Genomic DNA, 21,482 nt, shown 5'->3' on the forward strand with positions numbered 1-21,482 from the left:
AAACCTTCAACTCAAAATTTGTCTTCCTACAAGAAATGTAGGGATTAAGGTGAAGAATATGCAACCAATGACTGTCCCAATTTGAGACCCCCACTCCTTGGGAGAGAACCAACCCCTTACACTATTAATGGCACTCTGCTATGCTTGCAGAAAGGAGCCTAGCATAACTGTCTTCTGAGAGGCTTCATCCAGCAGCTGATGGAAACAGATGCAGAGACCCACAGACAAACAATAGGCCAAGTCAGGGAAGTTTTGTGGAAGACTGGGAGGAAGAATTGAGGGAGCTGGAGGGGTAAAGGACTCCACAAGAAGACCAATAGAGTCAACTCACCTGGGCCCACGGGGGTGCACAGAGACTGAACCACCAACCAAAGAGCATGCATGAGATAGATCTAGACCTCCCACACATATGTAGCAGATGTGCAGCTTGGTCATCATGTGGCTCCCCTAACAGCAGGAGTAGGGGCTGTCTCTGACTCTGTGGCCTGCCTTTGGATCGCTTTCCCCTAGCTGAGCTGCCTTGTCTAGCCTCAGTGGAAAACGATGTGCTTAGTCCAGCTGGATAAATATTTTTAAAGAATGGGCAAAAACGCTGCTGTTTAATGGCTTGTTTCAGTTTGTACATTTAATCTACAGATTTCTAATGCTGGCTTAATGTGCTATTGTAGCTTTTCTGGCCCATTGTGCTGCTATTCAGAGTAACTGCATCTAAAGAAGTAGTTTCATTTTGTTTTTTAATGTTAACAAATATTCACTAAAACTATCTTGTAAACACAGAAAAATTTTATTTATATAGCTTTCTTGAGCATCTTTAAGATTATCTAATATAACTTGTTAATATTAGTGCTTGCTTATAAAGTTATATGTCCACAGGATTATAACTGTTATGTTTACATCCAAGATATTAAATATTTAAAGTAGGTAATTCAAATGTTGGTTTTTACACTTATAAACATATCAGATTAAAGAACGACTTAAGTAAAACATTCACATTATTATAAAGATGATCAAAGAAGAAACTTCTAATTTAAAAGGATATTTTATTCTTTGTATATATATGTTTGTGTGTGTGTGTGTGTGTGTGTGTGTGTGTGAGAGAGAGAGAGAGAGAGAGAGAGAGAGAGACAGAGACAGAGACAGAGACAGAGACACAGAGAGAGACAGAGAGAGAGAGACAGAGACAGACAGACAGACAGACAGACAGAGACAGAGACACAGAGAGACAGAGAGACAGAGAGACAGAGACACAGAGACATAGAGACAGAGAGGAGACAGAGAAGAGACAAAGAAAGAGCCTGGCTGTTCTAGAACTAGATATGTAGACTAAGATAGCCTTAAATTTGACAAAATCTTACTGTCTCTGCCTCCATTCCAAAGCCAATGTACTACTTCTAGTTCATTTCTGGGGTATGTCTTCTAGTGCCCTAATCTCACAGTGAGGACTTAGGGTGATATCAGAGAAAAGGGTAGTGTAAGGAATGCCAAGGCCCAATCTTTCCAAAGACATATTGAAAATTCAAGCAAAATTTATTTTACTTTCTTTTATTTTCTGTTCCCTTTTCTTTCCTTCTTTTTTGCTCTTTTCTTCTGGTACTTGAGGAACGGTTAAACCATTAACTGAAAACAAGCTATAGGAACAAAGGGTTCAAGACTGTTCACAACCTGAGTTACTAGACATTTATAAAATCCTTCATCCAGCAAATGAATACTATACATTTTCCTTAAGTACACGTGAAACATTCTCTAGGATAGACTAGATCCTAGGTCACAAAATAAACCTCAGAATATTTAACAAGTTTAAAACGAAACAGAATAGCTTCTCTGATCATAATGTAAAGAAACTAGAAATCAGTAGAAAACTTGGAAAATATATAAATATGTGAAAATTATACAACAAATCTGTTACCAATGGGGGAAAAAGACAAATTAGAAAAAGTTGGGGCACAAACAAATGTAAAAGCACAATATACCCAAACTTATGGTATATAGCAAAAGGATGCTGAAAAAGGAATATATAGCTGTATTTTTAAGAGGCTCTTAAATCATTAACATAAGAATGCTTTAGTGTGGGCTGAGAGGTGGCTCATCAATCAAGAGCATGAGTTGGTCTTGCAGAGGACCCAGGTTTGGTTCCTAGTACCTAGATAATGGCTCAGAATCATTTATAACTCTAGCTCCTATTAATCCAATGCCAAGATGACCTTTTCAGATCTCTGTGGGTGTGATGCACATATAAATGATACAAATTAAAAATAATGTTCTAGAAAAAGAACAAACCGAACTCAAAGTTTGAAGTCAGGAGAAAATAAGGACTATGATAAAGTAAATGAGATCTAAAAAACAAAAAAAGATAATCAACCAAAACTGTCTCTTTAAAAATATTAAAAATTAAAATTTAATTTTAAGCAAAAATTAATTTTAATTCAATTAATTAAATTTTAATTTAAAACCCTTTAGCTATATTAACCATGGCAAAGGAGGGAGAGGTACAGGAAGAGGGAGGAAATAAAGGAGTGAGGGAGGGGGAGGAATTAGAATTAGACATCACTTCATACTTATTAGGAGAACAATAATCAAAATAAAATACTAAATATAAAAAAGTGGAATAAGTAAAACCTTATATATAGCTGGTAGAAATGCAAAACTATTGAAGTTTGTAGAAGAACTTAAGCAGTAACTAAAAAAATTGGACACAAAGGTTACTATATGATCCCAGAATTCCTTTCCTAGCCACATACATATATGCCCAAGTGAACACAGACATGTCCATAAATAATCTGTATGTAAATTTTCATAGCAACATTATTTATAGCAGCCGAAAAGTATAAAAATTTAAAATATCCATGCACTGATAAATCAGTAAAAAATGTGTGGTATACAATGAAAGTTTATAAAAAAAAGAAAGAAAGTTTATGAACCATAAAAAGAAATGATGTGTTGATACATGCTCCAACACAGACAAATATTAGAAATACTATGTTTAGTAAAAGAAGCCAAATACAAAAACCCAACATATTACATCTTTGTTTATATAGAATATCTAGAACAGGCAAATTAACAAAGACTGAAAATGGAACAGTAGCTGTTTAGGGTAAAGGAAGGAATGATACTTAATGGTAATGATGAAAATGTGCTACAATTAGATAGTGCTAATAATTATAGAACCTTGTGACTATATTAAAAATCACTGACCCCATATTTTTAAATGATGGATTTTACATTTTGTAAACTGTTCTTAGAAAATGAAAAGGGAGATGCTGTAGGCCTACAAATCAGGAGGAAGTTACTGTGCCCCCAAGGAAACATTTACTAGTAAACAAAGCAGACAGGAACTGTCACACAATGGGACACAGTTCCCATAGAAATACATGCTACAACGTTTTCATTCATGCCTTTGATAGCTATGAATGAGAATTAGAGCAGCTTCTGCTCAAGGTTACCTGCTGCTGCTTGAAGGCTTTAAGAAGTATATTAATGTCCGTAAACGTGAGAGGGAACTGCAGCCGAGGACCATTGTAGGAGTCAGGCACATCTACCAATGCCACATATTCCTGTCTGTCTTTGTTTTCTTGCATGGTGTTTTCAAAAAGTCGACTTACTAATGCTGAAAAGGAAAGACAAAGAGGTGTAAGACGGAAAATTGACAGTGTAATGCTTACAAACACCCCTTGAACGTCTATCTCATACAAGACACTGCTGTTCTGTTTGCCAATGTAGAGAACAGAAAACTATGAGGAATAACTGATTCTGAGGCCAGTAACGACCATCATCCCTTCCTGGAATGGAGCTTTGGTAAATCGGTGAGCCCATAATCAATGGAGAGGAGACCAAGAAGCACATGAAAAACTGGCATGTCAAGGTATGATGATGTTCTGAAGTTGAAGATCTAATTCTTTTGTCCACTCTTACTTATTGGACTCTTACAAGCAAGGCTAAAAGCATGAACAATGCACTGCATTTGACTCAAACAGCTGCTGCTGTTCATGATCTGTACAAATTTCAACTGCAACATTCAGTTAAATCCCTCAGAGGGTTTTACTTAGCTTTAATAGATTTTTTTCTCTCTATGTGCAATGCTTCTTTTGTAATTTTCTTAGAAGCAAAACAGATAACACTTAAATAACAAACCACAGGCAGAAATAACCAAAACCCCCTGCCTCAGATATTTCTAAATACTAACAGACTGCCTGCATTGCCCATTTAGTAAGGCAAATTAGTAGGGCTGAGACCCTACTATTTCTTGTCACGTTTTCTATGAAACAAACTCCTAAATAGAAACCTAAACAATTCAGGCAGAGAAAAAAGATGTGGTATACTAGTTGCAAATAGCCTCAATATCCTATCCTAATTTCTATCCATGCTTCTTAGAATGTGATTTTCAGCTATTTTCCCTTGTTTTCAAGATGAGCTAAGCTCATAACTTATACTATCCTGAACAATGTGATCCAAGGGCTACCTACCAGCTTCAAGTCCAGGACTCAAGAGGCTTTATATGATTCCATGCTCTCTGTTTTGGAACATAGCCATTTCCACTCAACCCAGTCTATTCTACTGGAAAGCCACCATTATGTGTAAGAGAGAATTGACCTAGCCAAGGATGTCATTGATTAGCTAACGGCCAGAAGACCTCTAGACACCTGAGTACACTCCAGCCAAGATTTTAAAATCTGTCAAATCAACTATGGCAATATCAGAAATGTCTAGCTAATTTGTAGACTTGATAGGGGGGAAACACTTGATTATTATGTAACTGAGATATTGTGGCTACTTTGGAGTATTATTACAGTAAGAAAATAACTGTTCCACAGGACAATAAAATGCCTTTTAACTCATTAACACTTACTTGTTATTAAAGCTATAATTAGAAGTTCTCTCCAAAAAATTCTATTTTTCTGAATATTTAAAGTTGGTCACCTGTAGAAGATAGGATGCTAATAGGTGTAGACAGAATACATATTTTCCATGACCAATTATGATGAGCAATACAATCAAGAAGTAAATTTGAAAAATTGTTCTAAACTAAGAAATAATATTTAATAATTACATCAAAACATATCCTAAACTGTGGTATATAGGATATATTTTGGTGATACTTGATAATGCTTTATAAAAAATAGAACTGAAGTATAATAAAATTTATAGTCAATGTGGTCAGCAGACATTATTTTTCCTTTGGTTTCTGATATTTAAGAATGATTTAATTATGTACTTTGTGTTAGAAGTCAGAAATGCAGAACTCTCTGCTAAACTTTATTTCTGATTCATCGTGTAGGCAGTGGAGCGTAAGTAGTCCACTCAACTGTCCTAATGATCATGCCATCCAATTTCAATAAGAAATTGTCCTCCTACAAAAGGAGGGAACTTAAATATCAGGAACTCTAATAACACCCCCTCAACAAGAACTCCACAGGGATCCCCAGACAATTCACTCTATCAGCTGACAGAGTCAAAGTTTTTTGTTAGAGACTGTAAGAAAGAATGTGAACATAAAGCAAATGTGATCAGAACTAAGGGATTTTGTTTTTTAGGTAAAGTAAGTATTTATGGCATGACTACAGTGTCCATGGAGAAGGCTGCATAGCTGTTGAAATGCACCTGACTTTAAAGCACAGATCTAGCATAAAAGAGAAAAGAAGTTGAATATATAGATTTGCATATGCCGATACATATGGAGACCACACACACACACACACACACACACACACACACACACACGTTCTCAGAAGCTTGGGAAGTCACTTTCTGTTGACTATACTTTCAGGATAATCCTCTCTTCAGGCTCTATAACACAATATAACATGCCTGAAGACATCGCTAATTTAAAACACTATCACTAGATCACATTTCTACTTATACTGAAAATATTTATTTATTTATTAATTTACTTTGCATCCTGATTAGGGCTTCTCATCCTTCCTTTCCTCCAGTCCCACCCTTTAACCTTCCCTCCATTTTTATACTTATTGTTCCCACTGTATTTTCTACCCTTGGACAACCCTTTCTTCTTTATCTTTCTCCTTTGGATGATCTTCCAAAGGATTATCTTCAACCTTGAAAACTCAGCAGGTTTCCCAGGTTGAGTCTCAAGTTCTACCTTTTCAATAACAAGATGATGATGATGATGATGATGATGATGATGATGATGATGCTATCGCTGGCTTACTAAATGCTTACTATGTACCAAGTAGTGTTATTAGCAGGTAAGATTTGTCCTTTTCTCATTTTATACATTAAAATGGGGTACAGTATGTAAGTAGAGAAATAGAATCCTGTTCATAAACTGTGTGTGCATGTGTGTGGTGATAAGTGTATACATCTATGCAAATGTGCACAGGTGCATGTGGAGACCAGAGGTCAACATTAGGCGTCTTCTTCAATTGTTCTCTATCTTAGTTTTTGAGACAGGGTCTGTCACTGAACCTAGAGGTCACTGATTTGCCCAGGCTGACTAGCTCACAAGCCCCATAGAGTCTCCTGTCTTTGCCTCTCTAGCACTAGACCTACAAGTATACACCACTACGCCCAGATTTTTATGGAAATGCTGGAGGTCCAAACGTAGGTCTTCATGGTTATGTGTCAAGTACTTTACTGGGTGAGTCATTGACCTAGACCCCAAACTCTTTTATTTAATCTATTTATTTATCTTACATTGCAGCCAGTTTTCCTTCCCTCCTCCCAGTCCTTCCCTTCAAATCCTCCGCCTCATCCACTTCTCCTCCATTTCTCATTAGAAAAGGGCAGGCCTCCCATGGATAGCAACCAGCCATGGCATGTCAAGTTGCAGCAAGACTTAGCACCTCCTCTCTTATTAAGGATAGACGAAGCAGCCCAGTAAGAGGAAAGTACCCACCAAACTCTTAGCCGTTAAGATTTTAACTATATATGAAAATACATCTGTGTTATTTATATACTCTTAACTGATATATCAAGGAAATCCAGCTCTGTGAGGCATGAATAAGACACTCAAGCAATAATGAAAAATGTTTATTTGTGCACTAACTAAAAGATTAATTTTAAAAGATCATGAAAAATGTTAAGTTTTTTAAGTTAAGAAAATATTGCATGTTCCTGGTCATTGCCTTCATCCACGTTGCCATTTCTCCCCCTTTCCATTGGCTAATAAGTAAATTCTATCAATGCCAGGAATTAAAACTCGAGTCTAATTGTTTTGAGAATAAAACAAAATATTATTATTATTTATATTTAATGGGATTTTACACATACACCACTGCACCTAGCTGCAAGTGCTCTTGACTGCTGAGCCATCTTCTCTTTAGCCTCTGATAGGAAATATTAATCTATATTGTATCATCATCCTTCTGCTGAGTTTTTATCAACATAAAAATTAGTAACAGAGATTATCTTCTAGTAACTAGTGCGTATCATGCATGAAAACTAGCCTTTAACAATTCTAATGCCTTTGTAACCTATAACTGATAAGCAATAATTCAATGAATGCAAGTAATAATTAAAGATATGTGCAACATTAATTGGAGTTAATCCTTAGTTATCTTCTGGATAACTTTGTGAACATGGATTTAAACTAATTAAACATAATAAAATATTAATACATCCAAATATACCAATACAAATTGTTATAAGAAAATATATTTTAAAAGATATATTTATTTATTATTTATATAGTATTATGCCTGCATGCCAGAAGAGGGAAACAGATTGCAATATAGATGGTTATGAGTCACCATGTGGCTGCTGGGAATTGAACTAAGGATCTTCAGAAAGAGAGCCAGAGACAGGAGGATGGAAAAAGAGAAAGGGAATGAAGAGGAGAGTGCATATGTTCATCAAAAGATATATGTACAAAAATATGCACAGCAGCAAAATTATACTTCCAAATTGAAAAAAACCTAAGCACATATAAACAATAGAATGCATAAATTATAGTATGTTGTTAAAATAGAATACTATTCAACAATAAGAATGAATTACAATAACATGAATGATCTTAAAAATACAATGTTGAGTAAAAGAAGCTAGATTCCAGGTCTATTTTGTATCTTTCTACTTCTACAAATAAGTAAAAAAATGAGTATAATTAATTAACTTATGATATAGAGGTTCAAAAATAGCTCCATAGTGCAGTGGGCGTTGGGTTGTCACTAGACAAGGCAGATAGGAGGCTGCTGTGGCTCTAATAACGATTAGAGAATACTTTTTTATTTTCTGAGACAAGGTTTCATGTAGCAAGGATGACCTTGAATTTCTAACCCTCCTACCTCCTCAAAAGCTGAGATTGCAAGCATGTGTCACCATGTCTGATTTATGTAGTGCTCAGGACTGAGCCCAGGGCCCCCTGCATGCTAGGCACGCACTCTACCATTTGAGCCACATCCCTAGCCATCATGTTTTATTTGTTGTTCTGAGTACTTGTTTCCTGGGCATATTTTCTTTGAGAAAATTTCAGTCATATATAATTTGTGTACTTTCCTATAATGTATATTATATTTCAAAGAAAACACTGTTCCCTTCTTTGAGAAGAAACATTCTGTGATATTCTTAAATCATATGCAAAGTTTTTTTCAAAATGTAGATTTTGAAAATTGAAGAGTCTGAGCAAATAGCTCTGAGCTGTGGCCCAGCCATCTGTGGCTTTAAAACCCCATGTAAGTGACTCTGATGAAGTAAGTCTAGATTTCATGAAATCTTAGATCATTGGCAGAGTCATGTTTCATTTCATCATTATTATATTTCCTCCTCAAAACATTTTTGACCAAGAACACAAAGCACAAATGACTCTCTTTAAAATGCAGCTACCTAAAATCAAGAAAATAGCAAAATACCTACTTCCAACCAGTTCCTACTCATCAAGTTTGGCCATTCCACCACTCAGAAAGCTTCTATGGATTGTTCCTTTCATATGTATATACTTGGCTCAAACCATGCCACTAAAATGTTCTGACCACTTTAAAGGGTATTTCCAGGCTGGCAAGATGGCTGAGTGGGTAAAGTGCCTGTGGCCAAGCATGATAACCTGAGTTCAATTTTTAAAAAATATTTATTTATTTATTTATTTATTATGTATACAGTGTTGCATCTGCATGTACACCTGCAGGCCAGAAGAGGGCATCGGATCACATTATAGATGGTTGTGATGCTGGGAATTGAACTCAGGACCTCTGGAAGAGCAGGCAGTGTTCTTATCCTCTGAGCCATCTCTTCAGCCCTAAGTTCAATTCTTAAGATCCACATGGTAAAGAAAACCAAACACTGCAAGTTGTCTTCTGATCTCCACACACATGCCATGGCACATGCATGCACATATTCTCTCTCTCTCTCTCCCTCTCTCTCTCTCTCTCTCTCTCTCTCTATATATATATATATATATATATATATATATATATATATGTGCATCTCTCTCTCTCTCTCTCTCTCTCTCTCTCTCTCTCTCTCTCTCTCTCTCTCACACACACACACACACACACACACACACACACACAGAGAGAGAGAGAGAGAGAGAGAGAGAGAGAGAGAGAGAGAGAGAGAGATTTTAGAAAAACAAAAATGTATTTACCAGATTATTTAAAGATGCTCTTAGAGGTTAGGCAGATCGCTAAGTGGGTAAGAGCACTTGGTGTGTAAGCTTAAGGACCTACATGTGGCTAATTTTTCATCCCAGCTAAAAAATTCTAAGCTCTCACATAAAAAAGCAGGTATAGTTGCACATTTTTCATGACTCCATCACTGGTGGAAGCCAGCCTAGCTGAAAAATAGTGAGCTCCATGTTCAATGAGAGACTCTGTGCTAAAGGGGTAAGATAGAGTGACACAGCACAGGTAATCTGACATCCTCCTCTGGCCTCTATATGCACTCACATAACACACATACACACACACAGAACACAGAGAGAGAGAGGGGGGTGGGGAGGGAAAAACGTTCCTAAATACCTTGCATGTTGGTAAATAAAAAATAGTTAGCTGAAGGAATTTTTTTTAGCAGCTTTTAGGTTTGGCATCTACTTTGAAAGTAACAGGCAGATCTTATTTAGCAAGAAAAATATATGTCTTACAGATAATTATAATTTTAAGCTGCTATACTGCCTGCCTTTGATTCAAAATGAAAATATAAATGATAGACAAATTGATGATAGAAACACATTATAGAAAATATCTTCATCCAGTTTATGCTATTATAGCATAATATCACAAACTGGTTGATTTAAAGCAAAATACAAGTTTATGAATAAGCCTGGACGTTTTCCGATTCTTTTAAATTCTGGTTCAGAAAAAAAAAATCAAACTACCAAGAAGAGACTCGATACTCTAAGAGCATATATAGGGGGAGGAGGTCCCCCTCAATCACAGACATAGGGGAGGGGAGAAGGGGGAAGTGGGAGGGAGGGAGGAATAGGAGGATACAAGGGAAGGGTTAACAAATGAGATGTAATATGAATAAATTAATAAAAAAATAAAAATGAAAAAATAAAACTAAAATTAGTTCTTGTACACCTAAAGTATGAAACTGCTGTCAACTTTAAAGACAATTATAAGAAAAATCAATGTATACTACAGATTTTAAATATTCAGGTATTAATGAGAAATAAAATATATGTCACCCAAACTAAAGACTCTAAAATTCGGGAAATTGAAGATCATGGAGAAATATTTGGTGAGGACTCTAGGACATAAGTCACTATGTGACTGACAACATCACATAGCAGAAAATAGGTGCGAGGAGAGGAATGGGTGTTAGATCCATACTTCATAAGGTCACCACTGCCCAAAGCATGAATCCATCACAGGGCACCCTCTAACGTAAACAGTGCTTACGCGTCCCACTTTTCAATATGTTCCATAAACTCTAGGGGAAATATTTAAGACACAGCAGACACACAGACTGGAGAGAGAGGAAGAGAGATTACATGCAATCTAACATGTTCACCTTGACTCTATTGCACAAAATACTCAAAATACTTTGATTTCTTAGCATAGAAGTTTTGTGGGTAAAACATAAGATCTTGACTAAGCTACTGTTGCATTTCAGCAGATTGTGTATGGTTCAAGGCAAAGTATTTAACAAATAAATGCTGAGTATTAGTTTTTATTTAAAAGCTGATTTAGCAAATCTTATCCAGAAAGGGAAAAAAAACAAAAACAAAAACAAACAAACAAACAAAAAAACCAAGTTGAACTGATCTTGTTAGTTGTTGGGTGTAATGCAGACAAAAAAGTATGCATCTTTTAAATTGTGTAGCATCTCCCATTTTCATTTACATTTCTTAATGAGGCAATTCAATATCTAACAACTGCTTTTCAAAGGACTATACTTTAGGAGTGGAATGACTGTTTGGCAGTTAAAAATACATACTATTCTTGCAGAGGACCTGTGTTCAGTTCCCAGCACTCATATTGCAGGGCTCACAACCTGCTGCACCTCCAGCTCCAGGGAATCAAATGTTCCCTTTTGGCTTCTGTGGACTCTCCACTCACTTGCACACGCAAATACACATAATTTTAAAATAAGCATGAATAAAATCTTAAAGATCTAAACTGGTTTTTTTTTTTTGCTTACCTGAATCTTCATTACGTGTCTTTGCATAGTTTTCCAACATGAAAGAAAAGAAATTGGATAGCTGCACAACAGAACATGATATAAATGATTAACTAAGGAGCTACTACAGCAAATAGCAGGGTTCTATGCAAGTCCCTTACTCTCTTACCGTGCTCATCTTCCTGCTACAGAGCATGCCAAGAGTCATAGATGGGCAGTACCACACAGAGATGCATAGGGAATTACATATGCATCCAGAGGACCAGGGAAGCTACCCATACACAACTGACCGAAGCAAGAGTGTAACAACCGAGTCCTCTACCTCCTTGCCATGCATGGGACAAACTATGATGTATTTCACATTTAAGCACTTCTCCTGGGATCAGGCTGAAGTCAGACCTGTCCAGAAAGAATATTTCTTCCTGGCTTCTTTGCTGGTCCTGTCTTGCTTCTTTTACTTCCTTAAAGGTTATTCCCGAAAATATTCCCTCAATCTCAGTAAGTCACTGTCCCAAGCCAGACTCTCCTTCAAGGAATCCACTCTAAGGCAACTACAAAGTTTTTCATTATAGTCTCCTTTTTATCTATTTGGTGGTAGAATACATACTGGTTAAAGTGATAGCATGCATGGATTTGGAGAGAGTGTTCAGTGGCTAAGAGCACTGGCTGTTTTCCCAAAGAAACATGGTTCGATTCCCAGCACCCACAAAGCAGCTTACAAGTATGTATAACTCCAGTCTCAGAGGATTCAGTTCCCTCTTCTGGCCTCCGTGGGCCCTGAATAGACACAGTGAACAGACATACATGAAGGTAAAACATCTATACACGCAAAAATAAATAATTTGTAAAAGTTCCTAATCAGAGCACAGGAACATTGAATGACCTATATTATTTGTTGTTGTTTTCTTTTGTTAGTTTGTTGTTTTTATTTTGTTTCATTGAAATTGTTGTGGAACACACTACATAGACTAGATTGGCCTCAAACTCACAGAGATCCTCCTGTCTCTGCCTCCTGAGTACTTAGGTTTAAGACATGTCCCAGCACTTTTGACCTAATCTGTATTATTTTAATAGCTACCAAGAAGAGATTTATCAACTTAACTCTTTTTGAAATTAGCTTAACTATTTTTAGAGACCATAATTTGACAAATGTTAAAACTTTAAACAATAACAAAGGAAGATGAGAAGCCTCTTTCAATATTTCTACACACTCATCAGTGCCACCCTTGTCCCTGCCAGTTGCCACTATGCAGAGTTTGCTGTGTATCTTTTTCCAGAGTTTGGTTGCATGCTTAATTTTCTTTTATATATATGGGATAAACTCTAGGTAAATTGTTTCTTTCATTAATAACTATATTGGAGATATTTCCAAGATCATTTTATGGTTAAAATGCACTCAATTTCATTAATGAGTATTAAAGTTAAAATTATGAATTTGTGCTGCAAGCTTTATAAAGGCCTTCTGTATTCACATATTTTCTTTTAGAACTTTTATAGACTTGTTCCCAGGAAAATCTTCCTTTTTTTAAGGCCTAAAAGTATCCTGTCTTGCCTATTTGGGGAGTTTTAGATCTCAATGAAAGATCCTACCTTTCTCAAAAAATCAAGGTTGACAGTTGTTGAGGATTCCACACACTCATTCCACACACTCATTCCACACACATACATATAAATGTGTGCACACTCCTGCACCTATACACACAAGAACATTTACAAACACAACCATTCTTTCTGGGCTGGGGATATGGCTCAGTGGTATAGTGTTTGCATAACATGTACAAGGCTCTGGGTTCAATCCTTCCTCTTAAAAAACTACCATTCATAAAGTAATGACTTCATTTACCATTAGGAACTATTCTCAAAAAATAGAAAAGACTATTTTTATTAGCTATCTAGACATCTGGCATTGCTCTAAAAATGTGAACTTCAAAACTGAAAAACATTTTCCCAAATCACACTCTCAATAGCTAGTCCCAAAACAATGTCATTACAGACTCTAGGAAAGCATTTCATAAAGGTTCCTCAGCTTCAAACAGACTTATAATTTCATTCTTTCAAAACAAGAAGAGAAGAGAGGGGGTGGGGAGAGGGGAAATTCTTGCCAAACAGACCTGCATTTGGCCTTGCTCATCAGCATATTCAATAGACTGGAAGATGGCGAGGGCATAATGTTGTCTGGCGCTCAGTCGAGCTCTGTACCGTCGGTACCAGTTTTGGATGACTAATGCGGCTTTCAGTACTGCAGACCCACAGGATATGAAAGGCAGAGAAAAACAATTACATACAGCTTTAGGGGAAGCAGGTGCTTTAACAAAAAACAAAACAATCAAACAATTTCTTAGTCCCACAAAATAGGAAAATTATAAACAATGAGATTGACCTTTATGCTTTTTGTAAAACGTTCTTAAGTCTCAAACACTCAAAGAGCTCAGAGAGCAATGATGTCATAGCCATTAACAACAGATGTTTTAAAGTAAGATTGCCTGAACTTAATGTCACCTGGATGTCAGTGACTAGGAAAAGGAGTATAGACTTGCAGTGCATACATACCACGGAGTATCTTGTCACCATTAGAAGCAATGAGTTAAATAAACCTTTGGAAATATATGGGTGTGCTTTGTCAACATGATACAAACCTAGATATATATGAGAATAGGGAAACTTAATTGAAAAAAAAAATGCCTCCATAAGATTGTCCTGTAGGGTATTATCTTGATTATGATTGATGTGGGCAGGTAAAGTCCATTGTGAGTGGTGTCACCTTGGGACACATGGTCCTAGATGGTATAAGAAAGAAAACTGAATAAGCCATGAGGAGCAAGTCATTAAGCAGTATTACCCCATGGCCTTTCCATCAGATCCTGCCTCTAGGTTCAATCTCAGTTTCCCCAGGGGTTCTTGTATTCATCAAACACAGAGGAACTGTTCATCAAGGTTAACTAAGAACTTATAGAGTCCCTGTAGTCCTCCAACACCATGAAGCTAAGAGGGATGGAAGCACCTACTTAAGCTCACGTGGCCAGTAAGTGGAAATGGACAGTGAAAATTGGAACACAGATCTGACTCCAGGGCCCAAGCTTTTTACCTCCAAAGAGATGTCGTCCTATTGCTATGCCCTGGTTTCCTCATTTATACAATGATATAGTGAAAGAAATGATCACTGGAGTTTCACCTACTTAGGATTAACAATGTCAACAATAGATAATGAAGCTGATTTCTAATTAATAATAAAATGGTCTACTTCAAAAATTTCAGTGCCCACAAATATCATCATCTCCATGCTATATGTAAGGAACCTGAGTTCAGAGCAGCAAGTATGTTGTTCAAAGTCATCTAGTATAGACATCTCTGAGTCTAAACCAGAGTTCTGAGTTCTGTCCACTGGGGCCAGTTACTTAATTCCCTAATCCATTTATACCTTTACTCCCCTTGAATAATAATCACTATCTACTAAGTACCTAAGTAGTATGGTCTGGCAGTAACTGGACACCAACTGTATATAGCGCCCTTTCTGTCCCTTCCCAACACAGGGAGGAATGGGTGCTAACACCCTTCTTTTGTCTCTGCTTAGTCTCCGTTCAGGGCATGGTTGGAATCCTATGCCACATGGAGGATTCACTGCTTTCTCTGGCAAACAAATGCATCCATTGGGTTCTATTCTGAGGCATGACAAAAAGAAGAAGAAGAAGAAGAAGAAGAAGAAGAAGAAGAAGAAGAAGAAGAAGAAGAAGAAAGAAAGAAAGAAAGAAAGAAGAGAGAGAATTAAGGGGATGTGGAAGGGAAAAAAGAGTCAGCCTCTCATCTTGGAGTCTGGTGAAAGTCTTCAGCAAGCTGTGACACAAATATTCCACAGGTATAGGATATCTCTCTATGAGTTTTTGGTCAGAGAAATCCCAGAGGGTCCCCCAATAGCATAACCTATTGCTATTCCTCTTGTGTACCCACTACAACTAGATGATAAGACACTAGTTTTGAAGACACCATATGCTTTTGTTACACCATTCATGAAGCTCAGCTGGTAAATCAAGTTGGAAGTTTCCTCCCTGCTGGCTAGCTATCTTAGTGCCAGAAGGTGCTATGTAGAAGTTGGGGGGTGGAGAGAAAAGTCACCAACAAACTTAACTGTGAACTCTGAAGGCTACAATGTATTATGCCAGGCAAGATATGCTCATTGGTGCAAGAGTGGCTGACTCTTATGGGGGGGGGGGGAAACTAAGAGTTTCTGGCTGGATTTGAGGCCTACTCCAATGGAAGAAGATCATGCCTGGTACTATAATCCTGACTGATAGCTCATAGCTGAGAAGGTTATAGGCTCAAGGATGAATTTTTTTTTTTGGTAAAATAGACATGATGTCAAACTTCTTTCTAAATATTTGTGTTTATACCCATAGATTTATGCTGCCTTCAGTCTGGGCCAGAGAAGTTTCTGTGCCCAATAGAAAATGATTAATGCAAAGACTCATAACTGGACAAAGTGCTGATAATAAGTGACTTTAAAAGATATTTTAAATCTGGTTCCATAGTGTAGCGGTTATCACGTCTGCTTTACATGCAGAAGGTCCTGGGTTCAAGCTCCAGTGGAACCACGAGGTGTGGTGCTTGCTTTGGGCTGGAGAGATGGCTCAGTGGTTAAGAGCACTGGCTGGTTTTCCAAAGGTCCTGAGTTCAATTTCCAGAAACCACATGTGGTTCACAACCATCTATAATGAGATCTGGTGCCCTCTTCTGGCACATAAGTGTACATGCAGACAAAACACTGTATACATAATAAATAAAGAAAATTATTTTTTAAAAAAGATATTTTAAGTTTATATGTGTATTTAACCTACATATATATGTGTGTGTGTATGTGTGTATGTGTGTGTGTGTGTGTGTGTGTGTGTGTGTGTGTGTGTGTGTGTGTGTGCCAGATGTATACCTGGTGCCCACAGAGGTCAAAAGAGGGTGTTAGATACCTGAAACTGGAGTTATGGGTGGTTGTGGGCCACCATATTTGTACTTGGAATCAAACCTGGGTCCTATATAAGAACAACAACTGCTCATAACTGCCAAGTCATCTCTTCAGTCCTATAAGTGACTTTTGAGTACTCATCCCCAAATGGGACATCTATATCACCCCCTCCAAGACTAAGGAAGCATCAAGGAATAAGGAGTAGAAATAATGAAAGAGCTAGAAGATAAGAAAGATAACATTGTGAACTACTATCTTTTGGGCATGACAGGCTGTTACACCCATGAACTCACATCAGTGGGGATTACCTGCACATGACTAGGCTCATCAACATACCACCATATAGGGGTCCATGAGACCCCGACCCTACATGAGGAGTTATAAGCAATTAAGGGTTGCCATGGGAGGTAGGAGTCATATTCCTCAGTGGTTTAGCCACTGGGAAATTGGCCTCAATCAAGTAAATAACCTGCAACCCATGCTCACACAAACAACCTTAATAAAACTTGTGACACACAAAGGCACAGTGGCACACACCTTTAATCCCAGCACCTGGGAGGCAGAGGCAGATGGATCTCAGTGAGTTTGAGGTCAGCCTGGTCTACAAAGTGAGTTCCAGGACAGCCAGGGCTACACGGAGAAACCCTGTCATGAAAAAAAAGTGCAACAATCAAGAAGACAGAAAATTAGGAAGAAGATTTGTTGGAAAAGAAGTTCAACATGGGAAGGTAAAAAAGAAAATAAAGCGGGAAATATGATCAAAATACATTTTCTATGAAAGGAATTATTAAAGAATTTAAAATAGCTAAAACAACAACAAAAAGGACAGATTGAAAAGAAAAAAAAAAGAAATTCCAGCATATTTGAAGTTGGAGGAATGCACCTCAGTTACCTGTCATGCCTACCATACACAAAGCCCTGAGCTAAATGTCCAGTGCTGCATGAACCCAGGTGTGGTAGCATGTACCTGCAGTCCCCGCGCTTAGAAAGCAGAGGTGGAGCCTGGCACAGTGGCTCACTCTGTGATCTCAGCACTTAGGAGGCAGAGGCAGGTAGATCCCTGTGAGTTTGAGGCCAGTCTGGTCTATAAAGCATGTCCAGGACAGCCAAGGCTACACAGAAAAACCCTGTCTCAAACAAAACAAGAGGAAGGAAGGAAAGAAGGAAGGAAGGAAGGAAGGAACGAAGGAACGAAGGAGGAAGAAAGGAAGGGGAGGCAAAGCAGCAAAAGTTTGGTGGTCCCTGGCTATAAAGCAAGTAAAAGGGTAGCCTGAACTGTATGATACCCTATCTTAACAAAGAAAGACTTCCAGCACAGTTAACATTTTCTGTAAAGGTTGCCTACAGAGAGACAGTATTCCTTTTATATAATGTTTCTACAGAGAACAGTACAGTGCTTGATGAGGATGGGGAATATGAGGTGAGAGTACAGTGTCATCCTACATACCGCCTCCTGATTTATGGCTGATTCCAAATGCCATAGTGGGTTGTACAGCACAATGTCCATGCACCTAGGTTCTAGAATTAGAGATCTGAGTCTGGCTCCTGTATTTTCTCACTGACAAGCAGGGAGAGCCTAAACAATTTATCTCTAGATCTCAGTTGCCTTATTTTGCAAACTATGGCTAGTGACAATTCATAGGAAGGATTAAATCAAATCAAATCAGGTTTCCACATCATGATGTCTGGCACAAAGCGAATGTTCCTGATTTGTCTTACATCTTGCTCACTAATCTCTTACCTAGATTTAAAATTTTTTCTTGTAAAATATCACAATAATAATCACTACCAGAGACAAGAATCTATTAAAAAAAAACCAAACAGACAAATGGAAATAACTTGGCAATAGAAAAGGACAGGTGACTTACTAAACTTATACTATTGCTTCCCAAGGGATACATATGGCAGTAACTTTTTTCTTTCTCTGTGTGAAATTAATGAGATTAGGAAAAGAGACCTTCTTACACATTGAAATAGCAAGGCCTAAAGCAGCTCAAAGCAGTCCAAAAAGAGAGCTAGCACCAGATAGGGCTTTAGATTCCCATTATTGGTATGCCTAACCCTACCCTATCAATCTCCTTCCCTCTCCTGGAGAGGTTTCTGGAAAAAGTTGCATGCTCAAAAAGACAACAGTAGGGTATGGATCAAAACTCACCTTATTGGTCAAACGTGGCCCAAATATTTAAAATACCAATGTGTAGAACTCTGGCAGTAGCCTGAGTTGAAGGACCCAGGAAGTTGAAAGCTTGAGATCTAAGTAAGCCTTATTTTTCTTACTCCACCAAGACCAGCACCTCGTTTCCCTGCTGCATGCCTTCTAATTCCAGCCACATTTCTCCATACTCTCTCCTCCATCTCCCTGTTCTCATCCTCATCTGTGTCCAGTATACCCTCTAAATCTATTCTATATCCCCTTCCCAGGAAAATCCATGTACCCACCACCACCATCTTCTAAGCATTCTCTATTACTTAGCATTGTTGGGTCTGTGGATTGTTGCATGATTATCTTTTATTTTACAGCAGTTAATCTCTACTTATAAATGAGTACATAAAATATTTGCCTTTTTGGGTTATATCATTCATTCATTCATTTTTTAGTATAATACAATAAAATAAAATAAGAACTATCACATTGAAGTTGGAAAAGACAAACCAATAGAAAGAAAAGAGCCCAAGAGAAGGCACAAGAGAATCAGAGACCCACTCTTTCTCTGCTAACTCTTGCTAACTGGTAGAGATCTGTTATCTTGCTTGGTTTTTGTTTTTTAAACAGGTGCTTCCTTGGCAGGCAGTTCTTTGAACCAGAAGTTTCATATTTGAAATGATAAGATACTCAGACTGTGCTTTTGAGACTCTGCTGGCAGAGGCCTTCTGAGGAAGCACTAGGATGAGCGAAATGTTCATGTACCTTTAAGGAGCCTGGCAGCCAGTCAGGAAGGCACAGAGCACAAGTGCAATAGAGCTGATTAAAAGGAATTCAAATGAACTGGCAAGACAATGGATCCCCTAATGGCACAGGCTTTAATTGAGAAGGAAAGCTATCTATTTCCTCAACTGCTCAAAGCACGATAAGAATAGAGTATGGCTCGCTTCTTGCTGGGGACCACAGGTGTTATTATTGTTAGTTTTGTTTACCTATATTCTATAACTGCCACTTGCAAGAGAACGAGGCTGTTCTAACCCTACTTCCAACTTCACTCGAGAAATAATATTAGGCACATGCTTTGCAGGAGAAGGTCACAAAGCCTACCTCTTGAACAGTGCCACTGTTTCTATGTCAAATGTTGTAGTCGTACAATGCATGATGATTCACACTTGTAGTCTCAGCATTTCAGGGGCTAAGGCAGGAAGTTGACTGCAAGTTCAAGGCTAGCCTCAGCTACCTGGTTAGTTCTAGGCCATCTTAGGGTATAGACTGAGACACACACACACACACACACACACACACACACACACACACACACACTTTTTAAAAAGTAATGTCATTGCTAGCATGACAATATTAAGAGGTAAGACCTTTGGGGTGTCCTTATGTCTCTCATGAATGGATTAGTGCTGCTATCGTAGGAGCAGATTCCTGAGGAAAAGATGATTTAGCCCCAGTCTGCTCTCTGCCTCTATAGGCTCCCTCACCACACAATGTCCTTAGTCATATTATGAGGCAGCAAGAAGCCCCTCAAATCTGATATTAACACCTTAATATTATGTAACCAATGGGTAGTTTGATCTTCATATGAGTCCCCTAGTAAGCTGAGTGGGGGCTGTCTATAGCATGGACTCTGTTGCCTGCTTTCAATCACTTGGCCCTACCAGGGCTGCCTTGACTGGCCTCAGTGGATGAGGATAAGCTCAGTCCTGCTGTCACTTAATGTGCTCAGGTGGGTTGGTGGGGGGTTTCCTGCTTTCTGAGGAAAAGGGGAAGGGGGTAGTGGGAACAGGATAAGAGGAAAGGGGTTAAGATTGGCATGTAAAGTGTATATAAATTTTAAATATAATTTAAAAATATAATTAATTTAAAAAAGGATAAAAGCAATCCTTTAGGCCCTCTGAGATAGGGTGAATGAATATTTTGGATGAAAAAATTTTAAATACCTTAATATTAGATTTCTCAATCCCCAGCACTGTGAGAAATGTCTTTTCTTTATAAATCACATAGTCTGTAGTATTCTGTTACAGTAACAGAAAATGGATTAAAATAGGAGGCAAGGAAAGCAAAAAGCTCATTTAGATTTGCTCACCCACAAACTGTGGCTTCCCTGCACAGCAGGGGATAGTCCTAAAAGGCATATTTTTACATTTTAAGCTATACCTATTTGTTTACTGGTAATGGTTGTGTGTACGTGTGTACATGGGCATGCTATAGTACACATGTGGGAGTCAGAGGACAACTTGCAGGAGTCAGTTATCTCCTGTCACCATATGACTACCAGGGATCAAATTCAGGTCTTCAACCATGGCATCAAGTCCTTTACTTCCTAAGCCATCTTGCTAGTCCCTGAAAGGCATTTTTTAAAAGATGTTTTTGAAGTGTGTGTGTGTGTGTGTGTGTGTGTGTGTGTGTGTGTGTGTGTGTGATTATAGGTGCCTATGGAGGGTAGAGACATTAGAGTCCTGGAGGTGGAGTTACAGGTGGTTGTGACCTGCCTTATATGATTGGTAGGAACCTAACTCCAGTCATCCACAAAAATACTATATGCTCTTGCCCACTAAGCCATCACCCCAGCTCCAAAATTTTTCTTAAACAAAAAACTAAAGCATGAATTCTAATCCCCGAAGGATGATGAGTGCTTTAATATCTTCTTCAAGTGACAAAGGAGATGATAATTTTATCTTTGCCAGAAACCTCTAACTTTTCCATTGGAGAAGAGTAAGAATTACATTTTATTTACTTGTCCATCCACCCGCCAACTCTATCTATAAGAGTTTAAAGAGTAAGATCTGAATTTCTAATGAGAAGACTTCCATTTTAGTTTTTACTGAACCAAGTGCCAGCTGTGTAGCTTCAAGCAGATCATGTAACCTC

The 21,482-nt window shown here is 37.9% G+C and overlaps 1 protein-coding gene across 5 annotated transcripts in view; it reads right to left on the bottom strand.

Moving 5' to 3' along the window:
* Window positions 1-21,482, bottom strand: part of PPEF1 (protein phosphatase with EF-hand domain 1) — a 126,780-nt gene that overhangs the window by 43,286 nt on the left and 62,012 nt on the right. For all 5 annotated transcript variants that reach the window (XM_084790462.1, XM_084790459.1, XM_084790461.1 and 2 more), the window contains 3 exons: window positions 13,620-13,747; window positions 11,530-11,590; window positions 3,441-3,604 (listed from right to left, as the gene is read on the bottom strand). In XM_084790462.1, coding sequence (XP_084646588.1) covers window positions 3,441-3,604; window positions 11,530-11,590; window positions 13,620-13,747 — 353 coding nt within the window. The remainder of the gene's footprint in view (window positions 1-3,440; window positions 3,605-11,529; window positions 11,591-13,619; window positions 13,748-21,482) is intronic.

This window comes from Acomys minous (genome assembly GCF_964271855.1).
Source record: "Acomys minous genome assembly, chromosome: 7".
Lineage (NCBI taxonomy): Eukaryota > Metazoa > Chordata > Mammalia > Rodentia > Muridae > Acomys > Acomys minous.